The 21930-nt window shown below is 38.3% G+C and overlaps 1 protein-coding gene and 1 long non-coding RNA gene across 2 annotated transcripts in view; one reads left to right on the top strand and one right to left on the bottom strand.

The window, feature by feature from the left end:
- LOC137082800 (uncharacterized) overlaps positions 1-18101 on the top strand; it is a 70383-nt gene extending 52282 nt beyond the window's left edge. The window contains exon 3 of the long non-coding RNA XR_010906411.1: positions 17966-18101. This is a non-coding gene — a long non-coding RNA (uncharacterized lncRNA). The remainder of the gene's footprint in view (positions 1-17965) is intronic.
- On the bottom strand, positions 16683-21930 carry trhra (thyrotropin-releasing hormone receptor a). The gene is made up of 2 exons (XM_067448274.1): positions 19759-21930; positions 16683-18329 (listed from the first exon to the last, which is right to left on the bottom strand). Exons 1-2 carry the CDS (start codon positions 20533-20535, stop codon positions 17898-17900), a joined length of 1209 nt encoding a protein of 402 aa, XP_067304375.1. The 5' UTR covers positions 20536-21930; the 3' UTR covers positions 16683-17897.

Here is a 21930-nt window from a genome sequence, read left to right as displayed (position 1 = left end):
TCGACGCGCTGGGTGTTCCATTCATTTCAGTGAGAAACCTTTGGCGTCATACACAGACGCGCTGGGTATTAGTAATGTTATCGTCATGGTGAAATTGTATTAGTTTATAATTTTGCCATTATGACATGTTGGAGTGTGTTTTTCAATTTAATCAGCAAGCATAATCTTATTTACATTTATTTTATTTACGCTATTTAGACATGCTTAACATGTAACCCAACCCCATCCCATCCCTAAACCTACCCATTTGTCTGAACATGATATAAAACACAGGATATAGCCTGACATATACGACTGCATACACAAGTTATTCAAAAAAGTTAAATAATCCAAGTTTTCCGAGGCCAAACGATTGATTTGTATGAAGAAAATCCCCAAAAGCGATCAGCATCTCCATCCGCAGAAGATCATCAACAAACACAATCAAATTTCAAATATTGGCGCCGGTTACGTGAGATTTCATAGTGAAATTGCATTGGCTCTCTCGTATGTCTTGTGACCAATTGCGTCATTACGTCAGCATTGATTGTAAAATGTCATTGGCTCTCGTGTGTCTTGTGACCGATTGCGTCATGCTCAGGAGTCTTTTGAATTATTTGAATGAGTTATGAATGAGTGCGTTCACGGGGCAGCGGGATCATCATTTCAGCGATTAAAACATCAAGATCGACTCTGTTCTTCACATGAAGATATCATATGACTTCAGAAGACTTGGAATGCAACACGAGTTAATACTTTTATACTGCTTTGGTCAGTTTTTGCAATAAATACCTGTGTCTGTACATTTATTTGCCTGTTATGTGTTTTATATTGTTTAGATATGGGTAGGTTTAGGGTAGGAGTGGAGTTAGTTGCTCCAAAATATAAAAGTAGCCTTTAAATATTAATAAAATCATGTCTGCTTTTATAAACGCAAATAATTAAATGCGTCTGTTTATGACGCCAAAGGTTTATCATTGTAATGAATGGAGCACCCAGCGCGTCGCAAAATGACGCCCAGGGGCACCTTTAGCGTCTTAATTGTGACGCGGAAGGCACTTGACTATGCTTCGGATTTTGACGCCTTGGGAGTGAGAACAGGTTGAATATTTAGGCCCAGGAATGCAAATATTAGCAGGCAACCTTGCCAAAATAACACACATTTTACACCCCAAACACCATTTTTTCTACACGCACGCTCTAATAAACGATATTTGCCGGTATTTTAAAAAAAAAATGTTTTTAAGGATACACAGTTACTTATCAACATAATCATCATTTCAGAGAGAAATAGTGAAGGTGACTGCATATACAAACAAGCTCTCCGTTTAGGATTCGAACAAATTCATCCAAGCGCCTTTGATGATGTGCATGATTACGTTACTGTTTATCATCTGTCTGTCATCGTCTAAAGCCCGCCCTGACAATTTCATTTGTCTGAACAGTTTCTATTCAGCATAATTACTCCTCTATGGATCAAGTCCAGACGGAACACGAATGTTGTGGGCGGGGCTGAGTTCGGCTGGCATCCAGGCTAATCCTATAGTGTATATGATGTTGTTCTTTCAGAATTATAATCTGAGTTATATAAAAAAAATGTCCTCTTCCAAGCATTATAATGGCAGCCCAAAATTTGAAGCCCCCAAAAAGTGTATCCATCCATTATAAAAGTATGTAATGTAATGTTATTTTAAATATGTATTAAATATGGCTATTTTTCTTATACAAACCCATCGATCCTCTTCAGAAGGCCTTTATTATCCCCTTTGGACTGTGTGGATAATAGATGGATACATTTGGGCTTCAAATTTTGAGCTGCCATTCAATGCTTGATTAGCTAGGACATTATTTTTATATAACTCAGATTCTATGCGTCTGAAAGAAGAATGTCATATACACCTATGGCTTGAGGGTGAGTAAAAAATGAGATAATTTTTTCAAACAAATGAAGTTTTTTCTGTTTATCAAACAAAAGATGAATGTCCCAAGAATCGTGATTAACCATGATGTGTGCTGTCTTCTCAATCATGAATAAAATATCAATATTAATCTTAAGAAATAAACAGAAAAGGCTGTATTTCATTTATGCATCAATAATCATTATTGGCAGTTCTTTGTCACTGAACGAAGGATAAACAATATAAGTACAAATGATTGACTTTTAGCTCAGATCTCTATAATGAATATACATGCTGATCTTTTGGCTGTTCTTAAAGTGGTTTAGTGGAATTTTCTGCTGGTTCAGGTTGGGAGACCATCTTAAACCATATATAAAAACAGAAAAAAAAAATTATGATTCACATTTATATTTCAATGTGACTAACAGCTGTAATTGAATTACGCTCTATGTCATTTTTGAATGGGAAAGCATGGTTTAACCAATGTTGTCCATCCAGAACCTGTTTGAAAACAGTCATTTATTTCGTCATTGTGTTTAGTGACACATAAATTACTGCACCTTTAAAGAAACACAAATTTGCATTGAATCATATTCAGGGTAAAAAATAAATGAAATTAAAAAATTGACCATATCCTATTTTAAAAGATAAGATTTTTGTTCAAACAGCTGAAAATACTATTTTTCTGGCAAGAGATTTAGAGAACAACTTACCGTTATCGTAAGAGCTGTCATGTTATACTCAGCTGATTGGGTTTTTCAGAAGAATCAGCGGGCAAAATAAATGCATACACCTCGCTGTATCACCCAAGCCGCTTCTTTTTTTTTAAAGCATTTTTTTCTTCTAAATAGATCTAAATTCAATTTTGCAGCCTTAGCCTTTGAGTCTGAGTCAATCAGTTTCACAAATAATGCTGGAAACCATAAATGTCACTAGGATTATTTTTTTTTATAATGCCATTGCGTGTTTGATAGCCAGAGGTGGTTTATTTGTATATTCTGGGCTTTTTTCCAAAACTATGATTTTCAGCAATACTAAGATTTAACCAAAGTGTGATTTGATTAATCTCTAGTATCATGTCTTATCGGATTTGTCCATCGGTCTGGCTTTCACCTGAAGTGCCCTCTTGAATAAGATATTTTCCTCTGCTGGGGTTCTTCCTCAGCTGTCCACAAGAAATCCGTCAACTTGAGCTTTGACAGATAGAAATAAATAATTGTTGCCTAGCAACACTGGCTTGAGATTTGTGAATGCCAATGAGGCTTTACTGTTCGTTCATTCATTGCACATGGGAATAATAGAGGTTAACCATTAATTTTAGGCACAGTTCAGGCAGAAACATCTGCTCATTCTCCCATCCTACAGTATATCAGAGCACACTAGGAGAAATGTTGCATGGCACACTGTGAGATAATCCACAGAGTTAATGTTTTCTGCTTGGTTTGAATGAAACCAGCTTGCTTTATAAATGCGAGGGCGATTATTTGAGGTACATTATCCTTAGGTGTGTGATTATTTTATATGCTGAAGCAATTTTTTTATTAATTTAGCAAATAATAGATATTGGTTTCATGGGTTGAGCACACCTGGACTGTTCCCAGGGTCTGTTTTTTTAAATTATGTGATAAGTGACTTCTTTGTTGTTGTGTTCATTATAGTGGTTTTACTCTACCTTAAAGAGGCACAGGTAAATATGTCATATAACTTCCTTGAATTGCAATTGACCATTCATCCATTGAAGTCTGAGCCTGGTCCAGGTTTACGTATTTTTTTTACAGGTTACGGTTAAAATGACCTCAAAGGTCAATAGTCACACACATGTCTCTTTTCGCAGCTGCACCCCAAAGTAACATTGAAGAATGAAAAGAGGCCTTAGGGTGAAGCCAGCATGGATAGTATCAAGTGTGTAAGTTTGAATGGCACTTTTCCACTTGTCTAACAAAAGCCAATCAGAGACGGCTAGCCAATCACCGCCTCAACAACCCATTATTATATGGGTTGATTCATTTTGTTGCACTTGTGATAGTCGTCAGTGCAGTGATTGCCGCACCATTTAAGCCGGTTATCTTTTGCATAAGCATGATATCATTACAATAAACTGTTTTTTTGTTGTTGTTGTTTTTTTTTTTTTAGATATTCTTAGTTAGAATAATCATTTAAATAGCCTGTTGTTATATTGATACTCAAACCTCAAATAGCCCCAAAGTACCACTATAAATTAGATTTCTTATGACAATGAGATAAGTTAAGAGACCTGAGAGAGGAAATACATTTTGTTGTAAGCCCTAAAAGTTGTTTGAATTACAACACTTATCACTCTACTTCTGTGATTTATTGTTCCAATTCAGACGGGATTAACAGTGTGTGTTTTCTTGATGTGGGCGTTACAGTATCTGTGCTTCCGTGCATTATGAATGACGTTTGAATTTTACAGAGGACCATTGAGTTTGCAGAAAACCAGTATGTAATTTACCCTGGAATTTTTACTAAATTTGTGTGAGAGAAACACCTGGCAGACTCGGTCCGAATTAACGACCTCCGTGAAAACAGTCCCGTCCAAATGGGACTTTAGAGTAGCCTGACAAGCCAGACCCACATCAAGATGAAGTTGGGTCGGGGAACACACCATTGGAAGGGCTTACACTGGGGGGCAGGATAAACGGTTGTCTTTCAAATTCCCTCTGCACGCAATAGGGTAGTGTTACAACCAACCAGAGCAACGAAGAAGGTGAATTGGAGCTAGTTGATAGATTAAAGTTTTGCCGTATCCGGTCGGCAAAACGCAGAACACATCTTCCCTTCTTAAGAATGACTTCAATGCCGTTCTTTTCTCAGAGCGAAACTTAACTCCAAGTTTTCCAGAGTCGCGGCCAAAGCCAATCTGAAAGACCGCTCCTCGTCAGCTTCTTTGTTTTCAAATAGCACGCGGAACCGTCAACTCTGCCATCATTATGTTAAGCCCCCCCCACTGACTCTATACACAATGTGATTGGCCTGACCAGAGCTTTTTGTTTTTGTTTAAGTTCGCAAGCCAACGAAGAGTTGCTAGACTACCCTGGCTGCAAATTAGATTTGCTACTGCTAAGGTGCGTCTAGATTTCTAGGATAGCTTTAGAGGAATAATTAACCCAAAAGTGAAAATTTTGAAATACTGAAAATCTTCACTTATTTTTGTTGAGAGCAAAATGATGTGACACTGGTCAATGGCATCAATGCCTTCATCATCCAGAAACTGTCTCTATACACTCAGGGCCCACTGCTCTAATGTATAGAGCTGTGTATTGCCAATAATCTGGCAAAGCGATACAATACATATCAAGTAACAAGTTTTATTTAATTGATACAGTATAATTTTGTATACAGTCTGTGGTTTAATTCGAACACAAAGCCACAAATCATGGATGTAAAAAAATAAATATATAAATATCGATACAGTGTTTTTGAGAATCTATACAGTATCGCCAAACATAATATCGCGATACTCGCGTTTATAGATATTTTCTTACACCCCTACTCATGTAAGGTATGACAATGGCTCTAAGGACTTCATCCCAGTACCTAATATTTCTCCCCAGACCATCAGTGGCCCACCACCAAACCGGAGGATGCTGGATGATGTTGCAGTCAGCATACTGTTCCCCATGGCATCTCAAGACTCCTTCACGTGTGCTCGGTGTGAACCTGCTCCCATCTGTGAAGAGATCGGGGCACCAATGGCAGTCCTGCCAATTCTGGGAGAAACAACAATCCTACTTGTGATGGCATGTATGGATGCTGGAGGATCTAAACTACCTGTGCAAATTGATTGGGTTTCAGGTACTGCTTAATGTTATAAGAAATGACAAGGACCCTAACAAAACACAAAACTTAAGGCAAATCAGTCAGAAAGGATCAAGAGAGAGTAGTTGTCAGTGACCACCACCTGCAAAATCATTCCCTTTTTTAGAGTTGTCTTGCTGTTTATACAGATTTAACCAAAACAGGTGAAAATGATTTACAATCACTTTCACCACTTTTTGCATTTATTCAAAGCACTTTACAACTGCACCTGCAAACCAAAGTATTGTACAATTAGCACAGAAAAACATGCAATAAATTGAAACAACAAACAACATGCTTAAACAACAGATACTAGCCAAACTCTTAACCACATCATTAACCTGTTTATCAAATTTCAGCTCTGGGTCAAGCATCTAGATGCCTTTCTTAGCCTTGGCAATAGTCCATGAACCTAAATAAATGGCAATATCTATGCATCCTCTGGCGGGGCCAAAAAGGCATAATCTCAGTTTTACTTTGGTTTAATTGAACCAAATTGTGAACCATCCAGCTCTAAACCTTCTCCAGATATGCCAAAAAAACTATAATTCCATCCCACCCTCAAATGAAGATAACTCTGTGCATCATAGGCAATAGTAAATGGTTTTGTGGTATATGGTAATTGTACAATGGTCATATATATATACTCACTCAAAGGATTATTAGGAACACCTGTTTAATTTCTCATTAATGCAATTATCTAATCAACAGACCACATGGCAGTTTCTTCAAAGCATTTAGGGGTGTGTTCCTGGTCAAGACAATCTCCTGAACTCCAAACTGAATGTCAGAAGGGGAAAGAAAGGTGATTTAAGCAATTTTGAGCGTGGCATGGTTTTTTATGTTCACGGGCCGGTCTGAGTATTTCACAATCTGCTCAGTTACTGGGATTTTCACGCACAACCATTTCTAGGATTTACAAAGAATGCTGTGAAAAGGGAAAAGCATCCAGTATGCGGCAGTCCTGTGGGCAAAAATGCCTTGTTGATGCTAGAGGTCAGAGGAGAATAGGCCGACTGATTCAAGCTGATAGAAGAGCAACTTTGACTGAAATAACCACTCGCTATGGAGGTATGCAGCAAAGCATTTGTGAAGCCACAACACGCACAACCTTGAGCAGGGACGGATTGGCGATCTATGTGTTCTGGAAAAGTCCAGAACAGCCGTCCAACCGAGGGCCGCTCCCCCGGCCGTCGGCAAAAAAAAAAGTCTAATAATAGGCCTGTCGCGATAGTCAATAAATCAATTAGTTGTACGATAACAATAATGAGCGTTTCCATTTGCATACTTCTTTGTTTTTCATGTCTCTCTCTGATGGAAACGAGCCTCGTCCGTTAGCATTGCAAGATGCTATCCTATCAATATGGGTCAACATTTCTAAAGAATGCTGTCAGCACCTTGTTCAATCAATGACACATAAAATTAAGGCAGTTCTGAAGGCGAAAGGGGATCAAACACAGTATTAGTATGGTACACAGTACACAGTATTACTATATATATGTGTGTATATATATATATATATATATATATATATATATATATATATATATACAGTCTTGTTCAAAATAATAGCAGTACAATGTGACTAACCAGAATAATCAAGGTTTTTCGTATATTTTTTTATTGCTACGTGGCAAACAAGTTACCAGTAGGTTCAGTAGATTCTCAGAAAACAAATGAGACCCAGCATTCATGATATGCACGCTCTTAAGGCTGTGCAATTGGGCAATTAGTTGAATTAGTTGAAAGGGGTGTGTTAAAAAAAAATAGCAGTGTGGCATTCAATCACTGAGGTCATCAATTTTGTGAAGAAACAGGTGTGAATCAGGTGGCCCCTATTTAAGGATGAAGCCAACACTTGTTGAACATGCATTTGAAAGCTGAGGAAAATGGGTCGTTCAAGACATTGTTCAGAAGAACAGCGTACTTTGATTAAAAAGTTGATTAGAGAGGGGAAAACCTGTAAAGAGGTGCAAAAAATGATAGGCTGTTCAGCTAAAATGATCTCCAATGCCTTAAAATGGAGAGCAAAACCAGAGAGACGTGGAAGAAAACGGAAGACAACCATCAAAATGGATAGAAGAATAACCAGAATGGCAAAGGCTCAGCCAATGATCACCTCCAGGATGATCAAAGACAGTCTGGAGTTACCTGTAAGTACTGTGACAGTTAGAAGACGTCTGTGTGAAGCTAATCTATTTTCAAGAATCCCCCGCAAAGTCCCTCTGTTAAAAAAAAGGCATGTGCAGAAGAGGTTACAATTTGCCAAAGAACACATCAACTGGCCTAAAGAGAAATGGAGGAACATTTTGTGGACTGATGAGAGTAAAATTGTTCTTTTTGGGTCCAAGGGCCACAGGCAGTTTGTGAGACGACCCCCAAACTCTGAATTCAAGCCACAGTACACAGTGAAGACAGTGAAGCATGGAGGTGCAAGCATCATGATATGGGCATGTTTCTCCTACTATGGTGTTGGGCCTATTTATCGCATACCAGGGATCATGGATCAGTTTGCATATGTTAAAATACTTGAAGAGGTCATGTTGCCCTATGCTGAAGAGGACATGCCCTTGAAACGGTTGTTTCAACAAGACAATGACCCAAAACACACTAGTAAACGGGCAAAGTCTTGGTTCCAAACCAACAAAATTAATGTTATGGAGTGGCCAGCCCAATCTACAGACCTTAATCCAATTGAGAACTTGTGGGGTGATATCAAAAATGCTGTTTCTGAAGCAAAACCAAGAAATGTGAATGAATTGTGGAATGTTGTTAAAGAATCATGGAGTGGAATAACAGCTGAGAGGTGCCACAAGTTGGTTGACTCCATGCCACACAGATGTCAAGCAGTTTTAAAAAACTGTGGTCATACAACTAAATATTAGTTTAGTGATTCACAGGATTGCTAAATCCCAGAAAAAAAAAATGTTTGTACAAAATAGTTTTGAGTTTGTACAGTCAAAGGTAGACACTGCTATTTTTTTGAACACACCCCTTTCAACTAATTGCCCAATTGCACAGCCTTAAGAGCGTGCATATCATGAATGCTGGGTCTTGTTTGTTTTCTGAGAATCTACTGGACCTACTGGTAACTTGTTTGCCACGTAGCAATAAAAAATATACTAAAAACCTTGATTATTCTGGTTAGTCACATTGTACTGCTATTATTTTGAACAAGACTGTGTATATATATATATATATATATATATATATATATATATATATATATATATATATATATATATATATATATATATATATATATATATATAGTGAGGAAAATAACTAATTGAACAACATGCTATTTTGCAAGTTAAGTTTTACAACTTGGAAATCATGGAGGGGTCTGAAATTGTCATCATAGGTGCATGTCCACTGTGAGAGACAGAAATCCAGAAATCACAATATATTTTATTTTATTTTTTTGCGCCCAGAGGCAACATATAATAGGAAAATAAGAGATTGCCAATAACAGAACAATGTGGAACCCCACAAGTGACAGGCACTGTTGTTGGAACAAAGTTATCAAACTTCAGTTAGAAAGTTATATTTGTAAAATAAGACATGAACCAATTGAACTATTTCCCTGCCAAAGACAGGTGTTTTCACTATTAAATGCTAGGGGGCACTATTTTGCATCTTCTGAATGAGTTCAGAATATCCTAAACAAAACACAGACGAAGGAGACGCAATAAAACAAGTCATCGTATGAAAGCATATGCATATGTAAAATAATGTGATCATCAACATTAAACATATAAATCGAACCATCTAATGTTACTGAATGAAATGTCGACCCAGGGTGAGCTATATGGACTTTGCAAGCATCTCTCTACTGACTCTGTACTGTGACCTGCCCTAAAACCAGACCGGAATATGTCTAAAAATGACATTAGCTGTTTTGAGATGGGGCAGTAATTCTTCAGTTCTGGAGAGTCTAAATTAGGCTTTTAAAGAATCGGCTGAATAACTGCTTGCTGAAGACCTGATGGAACAAACTTGCTATTAATGATAGAGGCGATACTAGGCCCAATGACAGCATCTCCTTAAGAAGACGTAGAGGAACCACATCACAACCAACAGAAGCAGGCTTCAAGTGAATAATGATGACCTTGCACCAATGACACCTGCACAAAGAGGTCAAAACTCCTGTCACAAGCTAACATCACAGTCTCTATCAGCAATGTTGGAAGACTAGATATAATCTCTACTTTTTCCACACAAAATGTCTGAAACATTTCACAATGACTGAACATCCAGTCAGATTAAGAAGTCTATTAATCATTGAGAAAAGTGCTGTAGGGGTTACATTTCTGTGCAATGACATTGGAGAAATAAATTTGCTTCGCAGATCTCAAAACAGCCAGTGCGAAAAACATTGCCTCATAATTTTGAAGAGAAACCTATAAATTATCCTTTCTCCATTTCCGTTCAGCCTTCCTGCATTCCTTCCTCACAGAACGAGTATAAATATTAAGCCATGGCGTGAAATTAAGCTTACGTTCCCTATCTTTATATGGGGCCACTACATCCAAGATATCTGAACAAAAAGAATTAAATAATATTAGCAGCTCGTCTAGGCCCACAGAAGGAGGAGACTCAATCACATTCGCAAGTGAAGAGGAATTATACATCAGAAAATTCTACAGCTCTGGATGGCGTAATGAGATGAGAATAAAACATCTGTCTGACAAAAAACTGGTTTGCACGGCATAAAAACATTAAAAATAACAGGCAAATGATCACTGACCTAATGGGTCTTAACTTACACCATTAATATGCCTGAAGTTTAATGGACTATTGTACTGTGATGATTAAGTGTTCCCTTATTTTTGGGACAGTGTAGTAAGAAAACAGGCAGAGATTACATGAATGCTTCAGTAAGTTTGTGAGGGAGATTTTATCTTTGTGAGTGTGTACAGTATGTTGCTGTCACCGCTATAAGCCCAGATGAGCTATTGTCAATTCAGTTGTCAATTTAGTGGTAATTCAGAAATATCACAACTGGAAGGATCAGGGTTTCTGAAAAGGTATTCTGAAAGGGTTTTTAGTGTACATACCAATGAATGAGACAATTTATTTTCATTGTGGAATGTTACAAAGGTATCAAGGAAATCAAAATGGAAACAAATCATAAATGGAACCTTTTCATGATATGCTAATTTTTTTGAGATAGGAATTTTTTGGTTTTCATGAGCTGTATGCCAAAATCATCAGTATTAAAACAATAAAAGACCTGAAATATTTCAGTTGGTGTGCAATGAATCTAAATACATGAAAGTTTAATTTTTATCATTACATTATGGAAAATAATGAACTTTATCACAATATGCTAATTTTTTGAGAAGGACCTGTATATGACACGCTCTTGGGTAGTGGGGTTGGTGCGTATTATATGCCATAAAGTGCACACGTAAAACTGTGTACCATATGCATGCCTAAACTCATTTTGGAATATACATTTCATTATATTCCTTGTATTGTTGATACACATTTTCATGTGATCGGGCTCAAAAATGTTGCATGATTTTGATTGTTGGAGACAGTCAAGACGTCTGAGGTGAGAAACACAATTCTAGGTTAATTTTCTAATTTCCAAATATATCTTTTGGTCTCACAATATTGGATTTGTGCCTGTTTGTTTAAGACTTTGCTGGCTATATTGAAGATCCCTTGTTTTAGCTTTATGAATAATGTTTAATATTTACCAACTGAGTCAGTCTAAAATTTGCATGATTTAATTTGTATGTGTTGTATTTTTGACAGAAAAATGACAGGCCAACGATAATTTAATTTGAACGGAAATTGCAGTTCCGCTGTCATATAATTGAATGTTAAGTTTGACAAGCTAGACATGGAGAGTTGACATTTCCATTTGAGTGTTTATTATGTTTTGTTTGGACTGAAAAACTGTCCTAGCCTCAAGATGTGAGTTTCTGTCTATTATTCTGTTTCACTATGTGGCCTGTAGAAGTTTAAAGCATTGATTTTCATAATTCGTCTCATAGCAAACCGTCTGGGAAGTTACTTTTTGTTGAATATTTTGGAAAACAGACTGTAAATTAATAGTGTAAAATCTGAAAAAGATTCTTTTCAGCATGCCAAACAGATTCATGCAGATTGTCCTTGTGTTAGACATGCATTGAATGAGCACCTATAAACTGCTGCAATTCGTTTGTATTCCAGACTCTTTGTGTTCTAGTACTAGTTATGATGTTATGCAATGCTGCATCCTAAAATAGAAGTGGGGTGTGTGGTTATCTCCACTGTCAAGTGTTGACATAAGTGCATGAGGCTGAACTGGGCTGTAGCTGTTTACACTAATCAGCCCTGCCTGGCTAAGCTCCTTTGTTGACTCTCGTGTCAAGAGACCTTTGGTTGAGATTAATGTTCTCATTCTCACCACATCCAACTCAGGGCTAATGCTGGACTCATTTGTTTGTGTCTTTCTGGCTCCAGGCACACCAGCCAATGTGTTTTGATGCAGAAACCAGCTAGCACTTGATTCCAATTAGATGGTGTAAATCAAATGTGGAAAAAGTATATGTTTTTATAAGCCTCTTATGCTCACCAAGGCTGCATTTATTGATCAAAAATACAGTAAAAAGGCAACATGCTTACAAATCATTACAAATTTAAAGAAAAAACTAAAACCTTTTATTTGAATTGGTTACGCGTTAAATTAGGAAATACTATGCACTATTAGCTATGAGTTTTCCCCTTAATTAATCACAAATTACTGCGTATTAATTGTAAGTAATGTAGTTGTTGTGGTGGTTATTGTTAGGTATGGGTTAGGGTTAAGGGATATAAAATATAGTCATGTAGATTAAGGCATTAATATGTGTTTTATAAGTACTAATAAACAGCCAATATGCTATTAATATGCATGCTAATAAGCACCTACTTAATTGTTAATATGTGTTCCCTAACCTAAAGTGTTACCAATATATTTGTTTTTTTATAGGCTACTATTTTTCTAAGGATTATTATTATTAGTAGTATTATTATTAAGGTTTTGGGGGCATTTGGGGCCCTTATGCTCAAAAACCCATATTTCTGAATACGCCGTCATTAGGTCCGGGCCAGAGCTGGTACACGGGAGTTGCAAGGGGGTTCTACAGCGCCCCCTTGAACGCAATCTTAAATCGTGGAAACATACTAGCACATACATTTGTGAAACTCTGTACAGTCACAGGATCAGCCACGCCCTCAGCACCAGATTACTTGTGTTTGCATTCTTCTGTTCCATGACAGCTACACGTATAGATCTCGACAGGCCGAACAACTTCCACACTGTATGTCATTAGCTCCGCCCAACTGGAAGTTGGCTATTTAGGGTTGTTTGAGGAGAACAAACAAAAAATAGCTCTGTTATTTGATATTTTTTTTCTAGGTAATTCATTCGATTGCCACCAAACTTGTAGCCTGACGTCGCCATACTTCTAGTCAGAATATGAGTCTGATACTGCTCCATTGGGCTGTGATTATGGGCCATGTTTCAACCGAACTAGGAAAGACATCAACTGGATAGACCTACAACCAATCAGAGCAACGGAGCAACGCATAACATTAGTTGTCAAATGTCAACAGAACTCAACTGCACTGTGTTGCCAAGTCTGCGGTTTTCCCGCGGGTTGTTTTCTATGTCCGCGTGTTAAAGCGACCTCAATTAAACGATATATAGACCCAGGAATGCAAATTTTAGTTGGCAACCTTGCCAAAATAACACATTTTACACCCCCAAACGCCATTACCCCCAGAACAGATACAGATTTAAAAAAAAAAAACATTCTTAAATCGATAAACATTCACTTGAGATCCAAAAGGACATATTAAGTCATGTCATGTTTTCTGAGAAATGTTAAGCAAAGTTTATGGATAAGAAATATCTTCATGTGCAGTAAGAAAAAAACGTAGTTCAAAGGGGAAACAAGTTTATTCAAAGTTAATCTTAGTCCATTGGTAGATATGTCATTATGCATCGCATAAAAATATATTGATTTAGGAATAATTTCAGATACTGGAAAACAAGAAAAAATACTCAAGAAAATAGTAAGAAAATTACTTTTTATAGAATAGATTAGGACAGAATATAAATTTCGTTTACAGTAGTTTAGAATGACATGAAGGTGAATAACTACTAGAATTGGCATAAAAATCTAAAGTTTTTGTAATTTTGTCAAGATGATTTTTTTTTGTCCAGGAAACTGAACTGACAATAAAGTTTTTTTTTTTTTTTTATTTTTATTTGTCAGGGACAATGCAGTGCACATTATTACATACATCATTATCATAGACAAGCCACAACAAAAAATGTGTAGATGTGTTGCATAAAAGGTTTCTAGCCAATAGGCTAATTTGCAACCCCAGTCCCTGGTCAGGCCTTTCTAAAAACATATACCCAATTTATAACCACATTACACAATCCATTAGAACTAAAATAGCTCAATGTCCACATATTTGATTTTCTTTCAGCCAGAATTTCACCTTTCTATTAAATGTTTTCAGGTCCGTTTCTGTTTTTATTTCTGTTGGTAAATCATTCCAAAAACGGGTCCCTATTACTGAGAAACTTGACTGGCCAAAAGTGGTTTTACGCCCCTCTGCTATACAGTTGCCACCCACTGCTCTCCTAGTGGCAACTTTCCTTATGTTTATTTTTGTCACAAAAGAACAGAGTACGGTTGGAGCTAGATTATTTATACATTTAAAAATCAATTTAAGAAAAGAAAACTTGATAAAACTATCAAAATTTAAAAGCTTATACTTCTGTACAATCACGCAGTGATGCCACTTAATTGGTTTCTGATCCATTACTTTCAGTGCTTGTTTATGCAATGATATAATGGGTTTGACTGTTGTCTGGGAAGCTTGGCCCCATACAGTAGCACCATACTAGAGTTAGTTTAACTCTAACTCAAGGGCCCCGTCCACATGGAGATGCATTTAGCTGTATATGTATACATTTTGTACATTTTGATCCAGCGTTTTGGAAGCCCGAATCCGAATCGGGTCCCAAAGTGGATAAATCTGAAAACGATCATCATCTGTTTCCGTGAATACAGTGAATCCGTATATTTTCTGAAACGGTGATGTCATCACACTACGTCCAGCACGGTGAAAGAGTTAAGGGATACAACTACGGGCACTGGGCATGCGCACATCAATATCGCATCATTTAATTACCGTATCTGCATTATTGTAAGGGTAGGTTTAGGGTCGGGGTAGGTGTAGGCGTTAATAAAACACATATTTTAAGTAGCAAATGTATTTATTGTTATTTTATTGTGAGATTTTGCCTCACGTCCGACCACTGCTATACCCCTTCTAGCCCAAGCCTGCAGTATCCCTTTCAGATACTGAAGCTTTCACGCCTCCATCACCCCCTCAGTGACCAGTCCCAGTATAATTGCCCCTCTGTGTTTTCTAATGGACACGAGACAAACTAAACAATAAAATTACACTTCAAATATTTTTTCCCCAAAGTTAGTTTATGTCATTGTAGGCAGTTATCATCACGATGATTTCATTTCAAGTGTTCGTTTTTAAAATAAGTTTAGTTTTAGTTAGTTATGTGACGCTATAAAAACGGGGGATGTGACGTCATGATTGACAGCTGAGACTGGCGTCTTCTCTGAGTGAAGTTGTCACTGAGGCACTAACTGACTTTTTTCTGAATTTTTGGGAGCAGATTGGAGCTTTAGCTTGAATTTCTACATTTCCATAACTGTTTATTTCACACCAACATAATTAATTGTTCTGCATCTGCGAGAGTGTGGGCGGGCTTTTGATATCACAGCTGTACTTCCTGCTCTCTACTGCGCAACTCCGGTCCTGAAATCGCTACTGCGCAGACTCCGTCCCAAGATGTCAGCGCCGTGCAGGCCACCTGAAAGCTTCAAATCTGGCAAGCGGAAACGGATGATGTTGAGTCGTCCATATTTTTTTACGGTCTATGTTCTAGCCCCAACTCTTCTTCTCCGTTTTTAGTGTATTTCTGTGGAAGAATTACAGCGCCACACACTGGCCTGGCATGCAAACATCGTTTTTAAATGGAATGGACTGGTAAATGGACTGCATTTATATAGCGCTTTTATCCAAAGCGCTTTACATTTTTGCCTCACATTCACCCATTCATACACCGACGGCGATGTCAGCCATGTAAGGCGCCATCCAGCTCGTCGGGAGCAGCTGGGGTTAGGTGTCTTGCTCATGGACACTTCGACACTTGGTCAGGTGGAACCGGGGATTGAACCACCAACCTTCTGGTTTGTAGACAACCTACATGAACCACTGAGCCACTGCCGCCGTTTTAAGTTGGCTTCGGTAATCTCGTGTGGACGCAGATATTTCTTGAAACGAGAAAAAAAAAAGATTGGATTGAGAAAGCTCTGGCTTTGTGTGGACGGGGCCTAGATGGTACGTAGTGGTCACAACCCAACAATTATATTTCACTTTCAGCAATCACTCTAATGTTTGTTAGGGCTCTTTGATGTATTGCCCATCATAAACTACTTTGTTGATTACCCACTTCTCCATATGGAGTGATGATTTATTGTAATTGGAGGGCTGGAAGGAACAGTAATAAATGTCTGTTCAGGCGCTTCTGCTAGAGCTTCTCCATCCATCTTCTGGCTGAGCATCTGCCCTGCGTCATGGGCTCAGTTTGATAACTTAGCGAGGGTCCGGACTGCTTCTGCATTGGAATGAGCCTAAAAGGTCTTTGGACCAGGATACTCAAACATAAACAACTTTACATCTTGGCTGTTTTTGGTCACTGCGTAATCTGTGACAAAAAACAATATCTAGGGGAGGAAAAGGAAATGAGCTGAAATCCATTTGATTGGATTTAATGTTGCAGGATCGTTGTAGAAATATTTATTGAAATAGATTCTCATACATTGCAGCTTCTGCATTAGCATAATATCTGAGTGTTCTGTCATTAGAGGATGTTTAACCATAAAAATTAAAGCATGCAAAGAGGAATTTCCCAAATAGCTATCACTTTATTGTACAAAATACAAATACAAAACATGTTTTAAAACAGCAAGAAAGGCAATTTAAACACAAAACATGTTACTAACATACACTTTTTTGCTTACATCACAACAGCTGTACATTTCATCCCCTAAAGTCTTCACTGATTATGAGAAAAAAAGAAAAAAAACATTTGAGTTGTGTTAGGTAAAAATGTCACATTACAATCCATGTTCACGCAGGTATTTTACAGCAACCAACTTCTGAAAACCACAGATAGAGAGCTAAAACATATATTAATTTTTTTTTTCTCCAAAAAATCAGATACTAAAACAAGGTATTTACAGCATAAAATAATTGTTAAATTACCTTCGCCTTCCATTATACCACAAAGACACAGATATAAACATCCACAATCACAAATTATCTTCATCTCCTCCATAATTTTGCAGTGTACCATCTGCAAAATAGAGCTCTGCTAGGACATCAATGCCACGTGAGAAAACGGATTCTATTCACAATATATGTGACAAAAGCAAAATACACGTTTACTCTGGTTTTAGACTGATAAATGTGGAAAGTGGGTGTCAATCGTGGATTGCTGATTCTACAACACCCTCAAATCTAATATTAGGGTTCTAGGTGTAAAATGGGCATTTGAGACACAATTGGGTCATTTTATACTCCTCTGGCATGATACAGGAGTCTACAATTGTAAAATTGAGCTTGCGATTGAATTCGAGAAGTAATCAACTGTCCATTTTTTCAGAGTGCAGTGTGAGCATCAATTTGGCGACCGTTCCTGGAACAAGTTTTCCAGAGTGATGCATGTGGTTGTTGCCACAGTGACCACAGTGGTAGTGCTTTGAGTCCATAGTGGTACAAATCTTCAGAGTGGAAGAAGTACCAAAGAATTCACCCCTGAGCTCACACGCTCAGTCACCTCCAAATCTATCACCTGTCATGTTCAATCAGCCATTCAATCGTCTGTCCGTGATTGCCCACCTGCACAGGACTGGAATAGGCCTATTTTGGTCTTCAGCCGAAATTCTAGTCTAGTTTGGAAAGTTATGAATAAATATGCTTTGTTTCATATCTGCAAATTAAAGTCTGAAATTGTCAAAATGCTGTTTTCATGTGGCGGCCACCCCAATATATGCCACTCTGAGGCACTGTGTAACTGTGAATTAAGCAACCTAATCAACACACACCAACAAGGAGCTAAGCACTAGACAATGTGCCTTTAGAAGCTAGTGAGGACTCTTTAAATGATAACCTCTTCTTCTCAGGCAGGAGCTCTTCTGCGGCTCCCCGGATGTCGTCTAGCTCTGTGGTGTAGTGGTCTGGGCTTTCTCCATTGGAGGTCTCCTTAATGACACTGTACGTGAGGGCCACGCTGTACGTGGGAGGCTTCTCGGAGCGCTGGGCCCCGCAGTGGCACAGTTTTCGGAAGGCGGCGCGGAACTTCTGCGACATGGCATTGTAGATGATGGGGTTGATGGCGCTGTTCATGTAAATGCAGAGACGGCAGAACAGAAGGAACCAGGTGTCCAGATAGGCCTCCTTGAGGAAGGAGTTGACCACCACCAGCGTCCGATAGGGCATCCATAGCAAGGCGAAGAGGATCACCACCACTGCCAGCATTTTTGTCACCTGCAGCAGAGAGCATGGCAGACATTCTCGTATGTAACGCTCTGATTCCTCATAATTGCATTTGAACAAAAATTTTCTTCAATCTCTTCTCATTTAAACAATCAAAATAATTATATTATATTAGGCTATTATATTATTATTATTATTATTATTATTATTATTATTATTATTATTATTATTATTATTATAGCCTAAGCCTCAAAAGTGTTTAAATGAAAAATAGGTTTTGCAGTTTTGTATTTATTTTGCACCATTAATTACTTTACAAAATGTATGTTGCTGGGTTTTTCTCTCTCAATACAACTAAATAGCGTGTAAGACGAATGTGTGAACATCTGTGAAAATGTGTGACATGGTAAAAGGATACCTGTTTTTTAATTAAAGAGGTACCAGCATGCTCATTTTAATTTATCACTCAATCTTTGACTTTTGCAACAGTATCAAAATGATTTTCACGGTACAGCTGTTGTTGCCAAATGTGTTAACACACCATAACATGTCACGGATAATTTATGAAACAAACAATTGCAGGGCTTGAGCAAATTCATAGCTTTAAGACTTGATTTTATAAAGGTCATCAGAGGTGTGTTTTATCGCCGTGTTTTACAACCAGGCAGTTCAAGAGCCCCAGGGCAACACAAAAACAACACAATGTGCAGTCGCTCCGAGTTTATCAAATGGCGTCTGGCTTCACTATGCATTTGGACCTTTACTTGCCCGAGGCTGTGTGAGCCGTCACAATACATTCAATTTCTAACTGGTAAGGCCTGATGTGTTCTGGTTCGGGATCATAAATGTTTCCTGCATTGCCACAACCGAATCTAGAGCGCAACCTGCGTAGTCCGATTCCCGAAAAACATGGACTCTTATGAACCGACTCTTTAATGTGAATCAAATATGACCAATGTATTCCGAATTTTGAAAGAATGAGTCTAAAGAATCGGCTCTTTTAAAACATACACTGCAATATAGAAATGATTATGAGTTGAATGAGAATCAAAAACATCAAACATGGGATCGAAAACTGACGGAAAATGACCGAAGTGCATTAATGAAAAAACGTCTCTAAGACGTCTTTGAAAAATTATTAAAAAGTCTTTGAACAATATTTATTGCAAGAAGATTATTCAATGTATTAATAAAAAGTATTAGCCTACATTTATTTCCGATTTGTTACACTAAATGCAATAAGAAATGCATTTATTTACTCATTAATTCGTTCAATCAAAATTTCTTTCATCATCGTAGCTATAGCTAACGGAACATTAAAGAAGCCGTTTAGAGAAATCAGAACCAGAATGATTAAACTCTGATTCACGTTCCAAAGCAGTGAATACTGCCATATAACTGCAGGCTCCCCATGCGCACAATTACGCACAGAAGAATACGCTATTCAAGTTAAATAACCCGAATAAAATCAACACTTTACCTGTCTCCGAGAAGCAGCAGTCGTGCTGCTGGAGGAACTCCTGGAGTTCCCATGCACCGACGACTCCTTTTTCCAGTTTCTACGACTTTCCTTGGGATCCGACGGCAGTGGGTTGAGGAAAAGAATTCTTGCGATCAATCCGTATAAAACGGTGGCTAGCAAAAGCGGGATAACGTAGAACACCGCGTAGTCTGTGAAATATATGGGCAGATACATGTTTCTGGATACTTTGTAGGCGCATGTCAAGACGACAGCGTTGTCAAAAACGACCTCTGTCGTGTCGGAAAGATAAAACCACATAACGCAATAGAGGGAAGTTAAAACCCAAACGAGAATAATGATCTTCTTGGCTCTGGAGATGGTGCACATAAACTGCGCTTTTATCGGGTGGCAAATGGCAATGTAGCGTTCAATGGTGAATGCTGTGATGGAGCAGGAGGACGCGTTGATACCCAGGTACTGAAAATAAGTGATGGAGAGGCACCCGGCGTATCCGTACACCCAATGGCCACCGAACAGACTCTCGGTGATGTTGGGCAGCCCCGCTGCAGTCAGGACCATGAGGTCGGCAACTGCCAGGCTCACCAAGTAACAGTTAGTTGGGGTACGCATGTGCTTGGTCGTTAAGACCACAAGAATGACCATAACGTTGCCGACAATTCCAACTCCACAAATAAGGATCACCAATAAGATGCTCGCGACCTTGTATTCGACACTATAATCAGTCCATGTGGAAGTAGTGCTGTTGTTAAATTTGAATACAGTGCTGTTCTCCATGCTCCACTATGGGTTGTTTCCTTTGTTTGCGCAAAAATCAGTTTTCAGCTGCCCAGGACGCGCGCAAAAAGGTCATGTTTCAGTATTCCAGAGAAAGAAAATTCTGTAAAGTTAAAATTATGCCGTTTTAAATGTCCTTCTTGAGTAAAAACGCTCCTCTCGCAGCAGGGTTTAGATCTCAGAGATGAAAATTAACGAGTTTTCGTTTGGTGCGAAGCCAAGGATGTGTCCGTGGTAATTTGTGTGATATATAAAAATCCTTTCCCTTGTGTGCATAACTGCAGAGCTGACAGAGGTGTTGCACCGCCCAGGGCTGAACAGGCTGATATGGTCTGAGACCGTGGTAACCCTAATGCGCGACCGAGAGCGTCAGTAAGGGCAGGTTGTGCAGTGCGTAATGCCGAAGCAAGCGAGAGGGGAAGTGTCTGTTCAATTATATGTTTATCGCAACTGCCACAAAAAATAAAATAAATAAAATATATAAATAAATAAAACACTAAATATAGGCCCCTTTCACGTTCTATTTACAATGTTCCTCTGCAATATGGTGTTTGTTTTAAAGTCAGTTTGCTTTGGTTATATCAGAACTGATAGTGCTTGCGTTTAGCCAGTTTGTTTCAAGGGTTATAAGGATACAGATTGATCCGAGCCCGGGAAAGCTTGCCAAGTTTGATTTCACCTGCAGAAGTCAGGAGGTTTACACCCAGAGGAGAGCCATTATTGACACTTAACTGAGTCTATTGAGGATGCACAGGTCTTAACAGTCTTCTGTGTATTTATGATGAGAGACAAATCCCTGTGATTAACCTTTGAGTTATTGTGCCTTGAGCTACGATGTATAACATGGTAGAGTTATTTGCCTTACCTTGTGACATTATTTATACAAACATTTTTGAGGAAGTTGAAAAAAGCTACAGCTTTATCAGTGCAGACCTTTTAGCTTTGGAGCATTCAAGTCAGCCTGAAACAGAAGTTGCGAAAGGGCGGGATTTGATTTTGACCGCAGGACATTAATTATATTGTTGTGGTTTGCTGTTGGTCGAACTCATGTGATTGGCAGGTTGCCTCGCCCGCACTCCAGTAAACAGAAGAGTTGCAAGTGGGAGGTGGAGATATTTTGATTAAAGATTATGAGGGCACATGAACTTAAAGATAAATGCTCTGTCATGTTTGGCATGGTATATTGATATGAAAATAGCTGCGTTTACATGGACCCTTCGGATTGGGGGGTTGTAACAAACTAGTATTGATCAACGCACTTGATCATATTTGAAAACTGAAACTGGAGAGTACTACACACGTGCAGTGACATTTGACACGCGGAACAAGCTGTTCTTTTTGTTAAATAAAGTGTCAAGAACAGTGTCCTGTCATTCTAAAATGTAAAATGCGTAC

This window comes from Pseudorasbora parva, chromosome 7 (genome assembly GCF_024679245.1).
Source record: "Pseudorasbora parva isolate DD20220531a chromosome 7, ASM2467924v1, whole genome shotgun sequence".
Classification (NCBI taxonomy): domain Eukaryota; kingdom Metazoa; phylum Chordata; class Actinopteri; order Cypriniformes; family Gobionidae; genus Pseudorasbora; species Pseudorasbora parva.
The sequence above is the reverse complement of the archived record's forward strand: the minus strand, read 5'-3'. Positions and strand labels throughout refer to the sequence as shown.